Genomic DNA, 16,424 nt, shown 5'->3' on the forward strand with positions numbered 1-16,424 from the left:
CATCCAAGAAGCTCTGACTGGATGGTCGGGAAGGGCAGGAACCATCCAGTCAGAGCTGATGAAGCTTCTTGGATGAGAAGCGAAACGTCTTCAAAGAGATTTAAAAAAAAAAGAACAAGACAGTCCGGTTGCCTGGAGAAAAAGCACCTTCTCCTATCTTTCCTTTCGGCACATTCCCTCCACCTCGCTTCTCATCCTCCTCGCAAACCGGAGAACCCATTTGCGGCAAACTACCTCAGCGCAGAAGAAGACGAAGGCGGCGCGGAGCCGGAGCTCAAGGGAGCGCCTTTCTTCTCGGCCCTCTAGGACAGGTCCTAGGATCACGAACCTACGCTTGCGATTGGCTCTCGGAGGAGGAAACAACCCCCCCGGTGACGTCATGGCAGGGGGGGAAATCCGGGCCCGCCATGGGGCTGGCGCGTCTTATCCGCCGGGCAGCCCAGCCGCTTTGCTACTTCAAAGCCCCCTTTCCCGGCCCGGGAGGGGCGGGGGTGCTTTGCCCCGGGGCTGCGCTCCGGACCGTGTCGGGCCCCACTTCGAGCTGGGAGCCGCCGCGTCCGCCGGGATCAAGGAGCATCCTGGCCAGGACGCTTTCCTCGGCGGCTTTGGTGCAAACGGCTCCGCTCTGGCTCCAGCCTTACCTCCGTCTCATGCGGCTGGATAAACCCATTGGTGAGTTTGCCTGCGGGGTGGAGCGAAGCATCCCGCCTCTTTTTCTTTGAGAATGAGAACGGGAATAAAAGGAAGCCGCTTGAGTGAATTTAGAGTAAACCGGATTAGATTGGGGGTTTAGTCGCTAACAACAACAACAATAATAAGTAATAATAATAATAATTGGAAGGGACCTTGGAGTCTTCTAGTCCAACCCCCACTCAGGCAGGAGACCTGGTATAGGGCCTACCATTCCAGACAAATGGTTGTCCAATCTCTTCTTAAAAACTTCCAGTGTTGGAGCATTCGCAACTTCTGGAGGCAAGTCGTTCCACTGATTAATTGGAACAGAACAGAACAGAATAGAATACAGAATAGAATAGAATAGAATAGAATAGAATAATTTTACTGTCACTTTGAATGTACACTAATTGGCATACATTAAAATGAAATTTCTCAGTTAGGAAATTCCTCCTCAGTTCTAGGTTGCTTCTCTCCTTGATGAGTTTCCATCCTAATTGCTTCTTGTCCTGCCTTCAGGCACTTTGGAGAATAGCTTGACTCCCTCTTCTTTGTGGCAACCCCGGTCCCACCACCGATGATTTCCTATCTCCTGCACAGCCCAAATAGGAACCAAATGCGGATTTACTTGGGGTTTAAGACAGCAGAGGTAGTCCTTGATTTACAACCATTCGTTTAGTGCAGTGGTTCTCAACCTGTGGGTCGGGACCCCATTTGGGGTCGAAGGACCATTTCATGGGGGTCCCCAAACAAGGCTGTCCGCCATTTTTTCCCCCTTTTCTTTGGCCACGCCCCTGGCACCTGGTGATGTATAAGTGGTTGGGGGTCACCATGACATGGGGAACTGTATTATGGGGTCGCGGCATTAGAAAGGTTGAGAACCACTGGTTTAGTGAGTGTTCAAAATCACAATAGCACTGAAAAAAGTGACGCAACCGGTTTTCACACTTAACAAATTGTTGCAGCCTCCCCATGGTCAGGTGATCAAAATTCAAGTCACTTGGCAGCTGGCATTTATTTATGGTGGTCGCACTGTCCTGGGATGTGATCCCCATTTGTAATCTACCCAGCCATCTTCCAACAAGCAAGTCAGTGGGGGAAGCCAGATTCGCTTAATGACCACACGATCCACTGAACGATGACTGGGATTCATTTAAGAACTGTGGCCAAAAAAGAGATTGTAAAATGGGTCAAAATGCTCGGACAACTGCCTTGTTTAGTGACAGAAATTTGGGGCTCAGTTGTGGTTGTAAATTGAGGACTACCTGTATATCGCATGAACCCAGGGTAGTTTATTTTTTTAAAAAAAATATTAGAATTTTTCCAGACAATAAAAATAAAGAAAATTAAAAATAAAAGTACAAAAAAATTAAAGAAAAAAGGTAGAAAAAAAGAAAGCCGCACTCAACTCTTGCTAATAAGTGAGATTTTTTATATTAATCCTTTCTTCTGTGTCCCTCTCATACAAGCGGCCATAAACGTGGGCAGGTTGCTGAGTGGTCAAAATACAGTTATGTGACTGTGGGGAGGGGAAGGGAGGCAATCAGAATTTCAAGTCCAGATCAAAAGTAGCTTTTGTGGGGGGGGGGGCATCATAACTTTGAATGGTTGCTAAGCAAGCAGGCATCAATTGAGGGCTATATGTAGTTCCATAATCCCTCAGTATTAATAGCAATGGCTGAACCTCACATCGAAAAACAGCTTTAGGGCACTACCCTCAGTTTAAAATAATTAAACCAAAAGAAATGCAGGTTTGTTCTTAAACTTTCGGAGACTCTAAAGCTCAGAAGTGTGCTATTACTCTGAGAAAGCCTGGAAACAATAGAAATGTGACAGAAAATAGTTTTCTGTGATGATTTTATTTCATTTTTCTAATGCTTGCGGTATGTCCCTAATGCATAATTATGAAATATTTTTGAAAATGTAACCACATCAAGTAAGGAAGCTTTAATCTCCAGTTGCACCTGGACAGATGAAGCTTTTGATACTGAAAATATCTCTTTCTCAGTGTTTTGTTCTCGTATTTCTTTCATTTGTCTGGAGATTATATTTATTGTAGGCCTGTTACTGAAGTTGTATGACTTAATTTGGCCTCCAGAGGGAGTAAAATGCTCTCATAAATACTGTTATTGTGGAACTAAAAGGCTGATAAATCCTGAACAATTTTTCTGGACCTGCTGACACTTTTCTCTTTACGTATGTTAGTCTTCTCAAATGAAGCATCCACTCTATTGTGTTTCACAGTGAGATTGGTATAACGTTTTTCTCCATAGGAAAAATGCCAATTTTTAAAAAAAATAGGTGAAAAGAATATTGAAGAATTAAACTAGCTTAAGACTTAAACTAAGGAGCTGATTATTTGCATGCATCGGTATAAATTCTGCATCTCTCCTTCTCTGTTCCTTGTCTGACTTTTTATTTTCAGGGATTTGGCTGCTGTATCTTCCCTGTACCTGGAGTATATCCTTGGCAGCTGAACCAGGTTGTTGGCCATCCTGGGATCTGCTGTTACTTTTTGGTGCTGGGTCAGTTCTGATGCGTGGAGCTGGCTGCATTATAAATGACATGTGGGACGTGGACTATGATAAAAAGGTAGAAAAGATTCAGAGCTCATCCTATTTGCTAAGTAAATGATCATTATAGAGTAAGTAAGTTCCTGTTCTTCCTCCCTCTTTCCCTCTCTAGAAATTCTCAGAGAGGTAAAGTCTAATAGCTAAGGCACTAGGTTATAAAGTGGGAGATTTTGGGGTTCAACTCCCACCAACTAAGTGACTTTGAGCCAGTCATGAGGAGACTGTGAATTTTAGTCCTGCCTTAAGCATGAAAGCTGGTTGGGTGGCTTTGTGCCAATCACCAGGAGACTGTGAGTTCTAGCCCCACCTTAATCATGAAAGCCAGCTGACTTTGGACCATTCACTTTTTAACTCAATCCAACCTTCCTCACAAGAGTTGTTGTAGGCAAAACAAGAGGAAGAGGTTTGTTGGTTATGTTCGTCATCTTGCGCTACTGGTATTTGTAAAAATAATAAAGGCAGGATGTAAATAAATTGAAGTATCTATAGTCACATCAGAGGCTTTATATGTTTCCCTTGAATAACCTTCCAATGCCAGCTACAGCTCTATTTGTAAGTGTCTACCAGGGGTAGGCAACCTTGGCTCCTTTATGACTCGTGGACTTCAACTCCCAGAATTCCTCATAAAAGAGCCAAGGTTGCCTACCCCTGGTCTATACAGTATCGTTAAACTTGCTAAACAAAAAAATTCTCAGAATTTAACATCTCTCCAACATCTTTACATTGATTTACTCCAGCCCTGAATCCTTGTCTTTAAAGATTCATTTTGAAATATATGATACAGCTAAAAAAATCTTGCAAATGCAATCTTAGGTCTCTTATTTTATCACTTTCTCCCAACCATTAAATATCTAGAGTGAAGAAACAACTCTGATCTAAAGTGTCCATGCCAGATCAAATTTCCAGCATCCTGTTCTTGGAAAAGATAATAGTCCTGGGTGGAAATTCACAAACAGTCTTAAGTGTTCTTGCACTCTGGGTTTCCAAGCAATTAGCATGTCTGTATTTCTGGACACCTATAATCATCCTGACTCAATAGATAATTTGTTTATTTCACTTCTGATAGTTATTGTCTTCAGGAGAAACTATATTAGTTTATTTAACTATGGTTTCTTGTGGTTTATTCAATAAACCATAGTTAAATAAAGCTTACATAGTTCTCCTGAAGTCATCTAAAAACATATTTGAAGTTTAAGCGATGTGAGTTAGAAAGATATATTATAAAGACACAATATTCTTCTATCATATTGGTTCAACTTAACTTCGGTGAAAACAACCAAGGTTCAAAAACCATGATTTATTATTTTCTCTGGGTTTGGGCATCACACAAGTTGTAGCTTTTTTGAAATAACAACATATATTTGGATTATTTCCAATAACTGCATAGAGTGAAAAAGGTAAAGATGAAAACAGAAGCTTGATCCATATAATATGATGTTTTGCAAAAACATATTTTAACCATTTACTCACAATACAATGCCATAATGTTCTTTGTGTGCTTTGGATTATATGATGTGTAAGCATACCTTGTATTATACACAAATCACATCACTGTAGGATTGCTCAGCTAAACATGGTTTTAAATATCCTAGTTTAAAATATTTAAATAGTCCACTTCCTGAGGAGAGAGAATACCATACACTCAAAAGCCAGAAAGAAAAAAACATTACTGTAAATACGAAGGACCCTATAATGCTAGCTGCCAAAATGTACACCAAAAATTGGGTTTGGCTTATCTGCAAGTCTATACAATAATACTTTTTTAAAGTATTTAAATCCACATACCATATTTGCTAGTATACAAATATAACCACAGATAAGCCAACCCTTGAATTTTTAACCAAAATACCATGAAAAATGTGTAAGTATAAGCCAGTTCTGAAAATGAAAACATACACATTTTCAAGAGTCAACTTATCTGCAGGTGGCATATTTTTCACAGTATTTTAGTTAAAAATTTGAAAGCTGATTTATCTGCAGATGGGTTTTATAGGAGAGCATGTACTGTATGCATGAGCTATAGAATGAATTGATCTTATAACTGGTATATGTGCATGGTCAGTGATGGAATGCAGCCTCTGAAATAATTATTTTCATTTTAGGTAGTGAGAACTGCAAATCGGCCGTTGGCAGCTGGAGAGCTAACATATTTTCAAGCCCTGGTTTTTCTTGGTTCACAGCTTAGCTTGGCTTTGTGTGTCTTGCTATGTTTAAATTATTACAGGTAAGTTAATTATAAAGAGTTGATTGCAGAGGCCATTGATGACTATAGGGGCCTTCTTAATTTTTTAATTTTTTTTTTTTTTTTTTGGAAAAGGTTGGGCTATCTCTGTTTCTGTTTGACGGAAAGTCAGCACTACTCATGAGAATGTAGATTTTGAGTCAGCACAAGGGGATATTTGAGTTCTATCAGCTAGAAAGCAAAATATATTCACAACAGATGCCATCAATTGTGGCATCTTTCTGGATTGCAGAACTGCCCCAGCAGCATCTTACAGCAGCATCTTGTTAATACAGGTAATCCTTGATTTACGTTCAACAATTGAGCCCAGCATTTCCATTGCTAAACAAGATAGTTGGTAAGTGAATTTTGCCACATTTTATGACCTTTCTTGCCAAGGCTGTTAAGCAAATCCCTGCAGTTGTGTTAAAATTAGTAACACGGTTGTTAAGTGAATCTGACTTCCCCATTGACTCTGCTTGTCAAAAGGTAATCACATGACCCTGGGACCTTCAACCATCATAAATATGAACCAATTGCCAAGCATCCAGATTTTGATCACATGACCATGGGGATGCTGCAATAGTCGTAAGTGTGAAAAATGGTCATGTCACTTGTTTCAGTGCCATTGTAACTTTGAGTCACTAAATGAATAAGTCAAGGACTACCTGTATTAGTGAGCTGTTGCAGGCTAGATAAAGAATCTCTGTAGGCCACCAGATATTCGAGATCTATAAATTGACCTCTTCTTCAGTAGTCTTCTAGAAGTTAGTACTTCTAGGCCAGGGTAGGCAACCTTGGCTCTTTTATGACTCGTGGACTTCAACTCCCAGAATTCCTGGCTCAGGAATTCTGGAAATTGAAGTCCACGAGTCATAAAAGAGCCAAGGTTGTCTACCCCTGTTCTAGGCAGTGTTCAATGGATAGCCACCTCCATTTTGCTTTTATCTTTGTTAGTTTACTGTATAGTTTCTCCCATGTTTTATTCTTTTACTATAATGGTATGTGAGAAAGACCTTGAAAAAAGAGGGGAAGCGATGTTGCGTAGGGAACAATCAGATACGAGAAGGTACAGCCCATAGCTGCATTATAGACAGCGAAAGAATCTCAGAAGAGTCCCTTCCTAACCTCTCAGATTGTAAAGGAAACAGTGGGAGATTTGTACTTTCAGACTTATAAGATTTTGTTGAAGTAGCAATAGCACTTAGACTTATATACCGCTTCATAGTGCTTTACAGCCCTCTCTAAGCAGTTTACAGAGTCAGCCTATTGCCCTCAACAATCTGAATCCTCATTTTGCCGACCCCGGAAAGATGGAAGGCTGAGTCAACCTTGAGCGAGTGAGGATCGAACCCCTGGCAGTTGGCAGAATTAGCTTGTAATACTTCATTCTAACCACTGCGCCATCATACAATACAAGTAATTCATCTGGCCTGATTTCTGTCTGGTCTACCTAGAGAGGCTGACATTAACTTATTTTAATTTCCCTGCTTGATACGATCTGTTACATTGTCAACTCTCAGGAGTCCTTTGGGCATATGGCAATATATGCACTGAGTAAAGACGTAAAGTAGAAGAAAAATGTTTCTATTGAATGGTCAGCAAAAAAGCTAAATGTGAGCAATCTATTCATAGGATTGATAGAAATAAGTCTGTAAATAAATGTGTAAGTTTCATATTTTAGTAAGTGGTTTGTTTATGTGCTGTTCCAGTTTAAGAAAGTTAGTTCTATTCACAAAAATTTATTTACCATCTTAGTACCATGTTAGAGAACTCCAGGATGTCTCAAGGTGACACCATGGTCTTCATGAATGAATGAATGAGCAGAGATTTCACATTGATGGCTCTGCCCAAGGAGGTGTCTGTGAAGGGTGCTTAATACCTTTCCTGCTTCCATATTTGTTGCAAAATATGTCCTTTTCTCCTATCTCTTATGACTTGTGGACTTGAACTCCCAGAATTCCTCAGCCAGGCACGCTGGCTGAGGAATTCTGGGAGTTGAAGTCCACAAGTCATAAAAGGGCCAAGTTTGAAGACCCCTGTCTTATAGGCTATACTACAGTAAGACAGGAAATATTGTATTGGAAGAAAGCAGTATATTTTTAATTTAAAATTTCCAATTTTTCACAGCATTATTTTAGGAGCTTCTTCTTTATTTCTTGTGGTGACTTATCCACTTATGAAGAGAATAACTTACTGGCCACAGTTATATTTAGGTAAGTTCAGCAATTTCCATTTTATGTGACTGGGATATACTGACTTAAGGTGGTTTGCTCAGAAAGTATCCATATTTCCATCCATACATTCTTACTGAATTTTGAGTGTTTGCTCAGAAACTATTGATTTGATTTGAATGACCACCTGTCTTAAAACACCACTGTATGCAGCTCAGAACACAAATTTGCATGAATTGAATTAACATGAGAAGTGATTTGTCATTCTTTCCTCCCCAAAGGCTACATAAGAATTAAAAAGTTTTATTCTTGGACTATTGGCTACTTCCAAAACATTTTTATGCTATAATATAAAGTGGTTAAAGCACCAGCTTAAAGCCAGGACACAGTGAGTTCTAGTTCCGCTATAAGCATGAAAACTAACTGACTCATTTTGGGCCAATCACTAGGAGACAGTGAGTTCTAGTTTCTCTCTCTCTCTCTCTCTCTCTCCCTCCCTCCCTCCCTCCCTCCCTCTCCCTCTCATTCTCTCTCTCTCCCTCCCCCTTTCCCTCTCTCTCATTCTCTCTCTTTCTCTCTCTCTCCCTCTCTCTCTCCCTCTCATTCTCTCTCTCTCCCTCCCCCTTTCCCTCCCTCTCTCTCATTCTCTCTCTCTTTCTCTCTCTCTCCCTCTCATTCTCTCTCTCTCCCTCCCCCTTTCCCTTCCTCTCTCTCTCTCTCTCTCTCTCTCTCTCTCTCTCTCTCTCTCTCTCTCGATAAGTGAAGCTAAGAAGAGAAAAAAGTACCGTGTCTGTTCACTGACATTTATTTATAAAGAAGAATAAAGGTGGGATAAAAATCTAATAAGTAAATAAATAAAAACAGTAGGCTGTGCCATGTAGTCACAGGATATGTCTTGCAGAGAGCATTTGCATGAATGAGATGTCTTTTTGAAGCGGTAAGGCAAGGTGTCCTCACATAATTTAGGCAGCTGCATCTATAGCTGCGCCTTGCTGCATCTGCATGAGCAGCTATCACATACAGAAGCAACGTAGAGCTAAGAAGAAATTTCCTGACGGGAAAAGGATGGGAGAGTCAGTATTGTATTTTGTCTATTGGAAATTACTTCCTCATTAAGTTGGACTGACACATTAAGTTGGACTGACTCATAGGATGGAAGAAAATAATGCGCCCTTGCATAAAATTGCAGCCTAATGTATATTCTTAATACTTCATTAATTATACACCCAGGAGTGCTTGAAAAATGGAAAACTCTGCTTCTTGGCTAAAAAATATTGAATAAGCAATCGCCTAATCTTATTGATGTACAGATAGTCCTCAACGTATCGCCGTAATTGAGCCTGGGATTACAGTCGTAAGTCATGCCAGGCATTAAGTGGTCTACCACGTGACCAGGCTCATTTCATGATCCTTTTTGCAGTGGTCATTAAGGGAATCGCCATAGTTAAAATGAAACTATTGTCCTCAATGGGCATTGTTTGCTAGAAATGAAAGCAAAACATTAGTTTCTGACAAAAAAAAAAAACATTAGAAATTGTGCTCACATTGCTGCGGGAACATTTGTCGAACATCCAAAATGTAGTCGCATGACCATGGGGTTTTGGGGGGTTGTTGGAATTTTGAATCTGAGTTATAAGTAGCCCTGGGGAGGTCTGTTGTACCTTCAAAAGGTTGCTAAGCAACCGATCACAAGTCGAGGACTACCTGTGTTTGAAATCCACATCTCTACTTTTGCATTAAGATGGGTGATTATGAGATGAAAAGACTGAAATGGATATTAAAATTTGTCACCAGCATAACTCTTGGTAGAGAATGCATACTTTACCTCATTTGTGTTAGATTTAGAAGTTTTTTTTAAAAAAAAGAAATCCCAGAAAAAAGGATGGGAAGAAGTTCTTCCATATTGTTGCCAAAGAAAATGATATGAATGTGTCCATATATCGCTACGAGTTGAGCCTCATTTGTGAGGAGTGTTGACTTTTACACTTGATGTTATGGATCAAACCTTCTTTAGATTTGAAATATAGAACAGGGGTCCCCAACCCCTGGTCTGTGGACTAATAATAATAATAATAATAAAGTTGGAAGGGACCTTGGAGATCATCTAGTCCAGAGGTAGGCAACCTTGGCTCTTTTATGACTCGTGGACTTCAACTCCCAGAATTCCTGAGCCAGCATGGCTCAGCTTGGGAACTCTCCCTTTCCCCTCAGCATGGCTGGCTCAGGAATTCTGGGAGTTGAAGTCCACGAGTCATAAAAGAGCCAAGGTTGCCTACCCCTGATCTAGTCCAACCCCCTGCTCAGGCAGGAAACCCTATACCATTTCAGACAAATGGCTGTCCAGTCTCTTCTTAAAAACTTCCAGTGTTGGAACATTCACCGCTTCTGGAGGCAGATAGTTCCACTGGTTAATTGTTCTAACTGTCAGGAAGTTTCTCCTTAGTTCTAGGTTGCTTCTCTCTTTGGTCAGTTCCCATCTGTTGCGTCTTGTCCTGCCTTCAGGCACTTTGGAAAATAGCTTGATTCCCTCTTCTTTGTGGCAGCCGCTGAGATATTGGAACACTGCTATCGTGTCCCCCCGCGTCTTTCTCTTCATTAAGTACTGGGCCGTGGCATGCCAGAAACCGGTCTGCACAAACAAGCAAAGCCCCATCCGTGGGATGCAGGTAGTACACAAAACCACGCACTCTCAGGTGCTTGGAAATACCTCTCTCCACAGAACCGGTCCCTGGTGCCCAAAAGATTGGAGACCTCTGACATAGAAGATGGGAATTTCTGAAGCTAATCACAGACATCACCAGCCAATACCATGCTATGCTAAACCCAGTGTGTAGGAGATGACCAGGCTGAGCCTGAGGGAGGGATCAAACGTGTCATCAGTCATGAGTCTCTTCATGCCCACAAGAGATCTGAGTCCAGCCCACCTTGAATTCCATTGACTCTCTATCACCAAATCCCCTTGGCTGATAGTAGTTCAGATTCTTGTAGCGAGCTTAAGTTTACAATAAGTCCTTGTATACATTTGACTTGCCTGAATCTCCTGATTTACCTGGTGCTCGACACAGTGTCTCTAAAATTATTTACTTATTTATTTATCAAATTTATATTGCCGTCCATCTTACAAACGTGACTCTGGGTAGTGTACAATAAAACAGGAAGTCTAAACAACCGTTAAAAAAAACCAAACAAGTATAAATAAGATGATGGGAGAAGGGACCAGCATCCTATACAAATGTCACCCTGTCATGAGGCAGAGATATAGAATTGAGTATCGTCAACACGTTGATACCTCATGGCAACAGATGATCTCACCCAATGGCTTCGTGTAGATGCTAAACAGGAATGGAGCGAGTATCGAACCCTATCGGATCCCACACAGTAGGGGCCGAGGGTGGGATCTCTCACTGCCAATCAAGCCCGTCTGGTATCAGCCTCTCAGAAAGGAAGAGAACCAGCACAATATAATGCCGTCTACTCCTATCCCACAGAGCTGATCCAGATAGTGTTGAGCCAGGATGCCTCATTACCCACTATCGCCATCCTGCTCTGTATCAAGGCTGTCTAACTGAGAATGATTTCAAACAATTTTGTCTGACAGATGCTGTGCAAATTTTACCACATGGCCTTATAGGTGAACATCTCAGTCCTATTCACCTAGTCACTCTAAACCAGGGATAGGCAACCTTGGGTCTTTTATGAGTTGTGGACTTCAACTCCCAGAATTCCTAAGCCAGCATGGCTCAGCTTGGAAACTGTCTCTGTCCCCTCAGCATGGCTGGCTCAGGAATTGTGGGAGTTGAAGTCCACGACTCATAAAAGAGCCAAGGTTGCCTACCCCTGCCACCTAAACGAAACCACTGGGAGCTATCTGTGGATGCAGCAAAAATAGAGAACTATTTATTTATTTTTATTATTATTTATTTGTATTTTGCCTTTATTGTTTTTACAAATAACTCAAGGCAGTGAACCTAGACACCTTCCTCCTCCTTTTTTCTCCACAACAACAATCCCACAAGGTGGGTTGGACTGAGAGAGACTGACTGGCTCAAGGGTCACTCGGCTGGCTTTCATGGCCAAAACGGGACTTGAACTCATGGTCTCTTGCTTTCTAGCCCGATGCCTTAATCACTAGACCAGGAGTCTTCAAACTTGGCCCTTTTATGACTTGTGGACTTCAACTCCCAGAATTCCTCAGCCAGGCATACTGGCTGAGGAATTCTGGGAGTTAAAGTCCACAAGTCATAAAAGAGCCAAGTTTGAAGATCCCTGTCTTAAATCTAACGAACAAAATGGAGGCTCGCTGAGGAATTCTGGGAGTTGAAGTCCACAAGTCATAAAAGGGCCAAGTTTGAAGACCCCTGACCTAGACCAAACTGGCTGTCAGTATATAGGTAGTCCTTGAGTTACAACAGTTCATTTAGTAACCATTCAACATTACAACGGGACTCAAAAAAATGACTTATGACCATTTTTCACACAACCGTTGCAGCATCATGTGATCCAAATTCAGACGCTTGGCAACTGACTCATATTTATGATGGTTGCTGTGTCCCGGGGTCAGGTGATCCCCTTTTGTAACCTCCTGACGAACAAAGTCAGTGGGGAATCCAGATTCATTTAACAACCGTGTTACTAACTTAATGACTACAAGTGATTCACTTGGCGACTGTGGCAAGAAAGGTCGAAATGGGGCCAAACTCATTTAACAAATGTCTCACTGAACTGCATACATTTGGGGCTCAATTGTGGTCATAAGACGAGGATTACCTGTACTCAAAATATAATACTCAGAAGTATTGCCGCTTCTCGGATTGTGTGTGTGTGTGTGTTAGCCAAAGATTATTATGATTTGATCTTCCTTATTTCCTTTAGGCTTGGTCTTCAATTGGGGAGCCTTACTTGGCTGGTCTGCGGTCCACGGTTCTTGCAATTGGTCTGTTTGCTTACCCCTGTATTTTTCCAGCGTCTGTTGGACTTTGCTTTATGATACTATTTATGCACATCAGGTGACTCTTTCCCATTTGTTAATATAAAAGATATTGAAATGAGAGAGTGCAGCTAAATTAGGTTGCTATGGCAATCTTGTTCCCGTTGAACTGGAAACACCGGCATTTGGATGGTAATCAATGCATCTTTGCAGCTGCTTTTGTTTGTTTCGGTTGGCATCGATGCCAGGAGCTACGCTGGTAGTCAAAGACTCCACCTGGACATTGGATGAACTTTGGGGCTGATTCCTGTTGATGTGGGGAGAGATCTAACGTATGGCCTCTTCTTTATGGGATACCTAGGAGTCAGTTCTCTCTCCTGTCCTGTTTAACATCTGCATGAAGCTGCTGGGCAAGTGATGCAATGATTTTCAGATGAGGTATCATCAATATGCTGATGATACCAGCTTTATATCTCTACCCCGGGCTGCCTGCATGATGTTGTACATGCCCTGGCCTGGTGCCTAGAGGCTGCAAGGGTCTGGATAGAGTGTGATGACCTTCAGCTCTGCCCAAACATATTTATAATATACACAGACTATTATGTGATACTTTATCTCATGATGATAAATAAAAGATGAATTAACTCCCTTAAAGATCAATATTTGACCAGAAATAATATTTAACAAAAAACAGGAGATGAAAAGCAGAAGTACAAGCCAAATTTCTTGGTTCTTTTCTGTGTTTTGCCTATACCACAAAAGATTCATAGTGTTGTCTGCGGATAGCTGAGTTGTCTGTTGAGGTCATAAATATCAGATCTCACATCCTTGGGGTAAAGAAAGTAAGAACAAAAATTTGGAAAGCAAGACTTCTTGTGTAATAATATTTCCTAAGCAATCAATTATAAATATAAACTGAACTATTTAATATTAATAAATGTAGTAATGGTGCCTTGGTATTCAAGGCTAATAGTATTACAGATAAGGCTATTTAGGCTATGCATCCCCTTTTGATTTTATTTTCTTCTCACCTTTAAGCCTAAAAGTGCACTAAATGTTTTGTTTGTCCTGAATGCAAAAATGCACCCAAAATCCCATTTTGATATTGCAGAGGTATTATTGCAAGAGTATTTGTGAACGGTCCTTGGCACTCTCTTGAGTTGGGTTGTTTTCTTGCAGACATTTCATTACCCAAACTACTGTAGTGGCCAAAATTGTGGAAACCTTTTGGGAAAAGTGTACATTTGAGGATTGATGGCTAATAACACTACTTTTTTTTGGAGTAGTACCATAAAATTATATATCAGTGGAAAGATAATTACTCAAGAATGTAATGCAACATAGTTTGTTCAATTATCTATAGTGTATTCTATGAAAAGCTATAGCCAAATAACCAGAAAAAGGAAGCACAACTTCCTTAGGTTGATATCGGGTAGCTTTCCTTCCTCTGATTGTAGCCAACGACCGTGAGTGTTTAGAGAGCCAATCAGGTGTCATCTTGTTTTGGCCGTGAGCCAATCAGATCACAGTAGGATTGATGTCAGGTTTTGAAGCTGAGAGGACGACATTTGTCAGTGTGTTACGTAATCGCTATCAAGTTTGTTGGGTTTTTTTTTTTGCGTTCTTTCATTTAGTGAGCTTGTAAAACGTAATAAAATCAAAGGAATGGTGCAAAGAGTTGACTAGTTGCCCAGAAAGCGATGTAAAATAGTATTATTAAGTGAACAAAGCTAAAGAAATTAGAAGAAAAATGGGTGGAAACTTAACCAAAGGTCGCATTTCTACTGTACACTTTTCCCAAAAGGTTTCCATAATTTTGGCCACTACTGTAGGTAACATCAGTCTAGGACTAGCACTGGTGATGTTACCTAGTTTGGTAATGAAACGTCTGCAAGACAACAAGTGAGCTCAGAGAGCACCAAGGACACCTCATTTCAACCCAGAGCTACCAATATTCTCCTTTGTTGGTAAGAGCATGTGTTACACTAGAAATAAAGCCCTCTTGAGCTTGGGGTACTTCCAGGACGCACAAAACAGCCTGCATGGCCGCAAGTCAGCAACGTGATGTTTTGGGCTGCTCTGCAGCTGTTCCTCACCTCAAGCTAAACTGCCTTTGTGGTTGGTGGTTTTGTTTTATTAACAACCTTACAACTTTTTTGTTTTAGGATAAAAGAGATGATCTTGCCATCGGTGTGAAATCTACAGCGCTCCTCTTTGGGGAAAAGACAAAATATTGGCTCTCTGGCTTCAGTTGCACCATGCTGGGTGGACTAACACTGGCAGGAATCAATTGTGGTCAGACCTTCCCGTACTATGCAGCCCTGGCAACTGCAGCTGTCTGTTGGGGAAACCAGGTTAGATAAGTTTAATGTTAATAGAAGCTTGTGCTGCATGTCCAGGCTGCAGTGCAAGGTTCAACAGTGGAATGGAGGGATAGTCGAGGCAAGAGCAAAAGGCCCAGTTGAAGGAAGAGGAAAAGGAATTCACAGAACCATAGACTCATACAGGCTAGAAAGGACTTCGGAGGTCTTCTAGTTCAACCCCCTACTTGAGGGAAGAGTCCTTATATCAGTGGTGGCGAACCCATGGCACGCGTGCCAGAGGTGGCACTCAGAGCCCTCTCTGTGGGCACATGCACCATCGCCCCAGCCCCGTGGCCCCTCCTCCTCACCAGCAGCCCCCCCCCAGAGGAGAGTTGCCCTCAGCGCAGTCCGTGCAGAGCAGCACAGCCGAGGGCATGGCAGCCAGGCAGTGCGGACAAGACTCTGCCCTTGCGCCGTCACACGCAGATGATGCTGCGAGGCGTGGGCGGAAGGCATGGCTGCCATGGCGCTGCTGGGCTGCCTGGGCAATCTGCGGTGAGCTGTGGAGGCGGTGGGTGGCTATGCGAGTGGGTGGGGCACAGCGGGGGTGGGCGGGGAGGCGGGGGCGGTTTTTGGGCACTTGGTCTCTAAAAGGTTCGCCATCACTGCCTTATATCATCCCAGATCAATGGCTGTCCAATAAAGCTAGTGCTTTAATGGTCATCTGAGATAAAAGAGGATTAGAAGACCTGACAGATTCTAAAATTTGAATAGGGGCAGTATTGAGTAATCATTTTGGTCTCTTTTCCAGGTATTCCATTTGGACATTAACAATCCTAAAGACTGCTGGGACAAGTTTTCTTCAAACCGCAATCTAGGGATTTTGCTTCTTGCAGGAATTATACTTGGAAACTTAAGGAAAGAGAAAGAAGAAAAAAGGGATGCTTTAAGTAGCAGCTAGGGCAGAAGAAAAGAATGCTATTTTACAAATAAAAAGGAAACTTGAAAACTTTTTTTTAATCCTCCCCTTTATATTTAACAGACATGGTGCTTTATATTAAAATTCTAGAATGGTGGCAGATTTGATTGTCTGGTTTTGAACATACTCTAAGTATCTTGGCAACAATTCTGAATAAATTGGGATTTCACAGTCAAATGTTGAGATTAATTCTGCAAAGCTACATCTGAAGTTTTCCACTGTAAAATTATAAGATTGTGGGGGAATTAAACAGATAAAACTATGTAAAAAATTGGTTTTCCAACACTAAAATGGTACTACTGTGTAGTCAAAACTGTTTAGAAGTGTAAACAATAAATGACTGGTTTTATAGTATTGTCATTTATGGCATTTGAGAGTTCTATATTCATATAAAACTGATTTTTAAGAATATATATATTGGATGGAAGAGACATCTATTAAATTATAGTTCATGTTAATTTATCAACCATCAGCAGCCTGAATATGAATAATTATTGTGTGTGCAAAAGTGCTTATTTTAGTGCTTTTAGTTTCATGCAAATAATTTTTCAAAACCTGTACAGGTTTTAATCTAT

The 16,424-nt window shown here is 41.3% G+C and overlaps 1 protein-coding gene across 1 annotated transcript; it reads left to right on the forward strand.

Annotated features, from left to right (window-relative positions):
* Window positions 1–364: 364 nt before the first annotated feature.
* Window positions 365–16,209, forward strand: COQ2 (coenzyme Q2, polyprenyltransferase). The gene is made up of 7 exons (XM_039350841.1): window positions 365–672; window positions 3,098–3,264; window positions 5,348–5,469; window positions 7,597–7,682; window positions 12,513–12,646; window positions 14,733–14,921; window positions 15,682–16,209. Exons 1-7 carry the CDS (start codon window positions 408–410, stop codon window positions 15,829–15,831), a joined length of 1,113 nt encoding a protein of 370 aa, XP_039206775.1. The 5' UTR covers window positions 365–407; the 3' UTR covers window positions 15,832–16,209.
* The last annotated feature ends 215 nt before the right edge of the window (window positions 16,210–16,424 follow it).

The sequence above is a fragment of the Crotalus tigris genome, unplaced genomic scaffold, assembly GCF_016545835.1.
Source record: "Crotalus tigris isolate CLP2741 ecotype Arizona unplaced genomic scaffold, ASM1654583v1 scf7180000018362.2422785, whole genome shotgun sequence".
NCBI classification, from domain to species: Eukaryota; Metazoa; Chordata; class Lepidosauria; order Squamata; family Viperidae; genus Crotalus; species Crotalus tigris.

Excerpts from the sequence above, each read along its gene's own strand:
- COQ2 (XM_039350841.1), top strand. The coding sequence starts at position 408 with ATGGGGCTGGCGCGTCTTATCCGCCGGGCAGCCCAGCCGCTTTGCTAC. Across the intron at positions 12,647-14,732 it reads ATACTATTTATGCACATCAG|GATAAAAGAGATGATCTTGC; the intron begins GTGACTCTTTCC and ends TTTTTGTTTTAG. Across the intron at positions 14,922-15,681 it reads CTGTCTGTTGGGGAAACCAG|GTATTCCATTTGGACATTAA; the intron begins GTTAGATAAGTT and ends TCTCTTTTCCAG.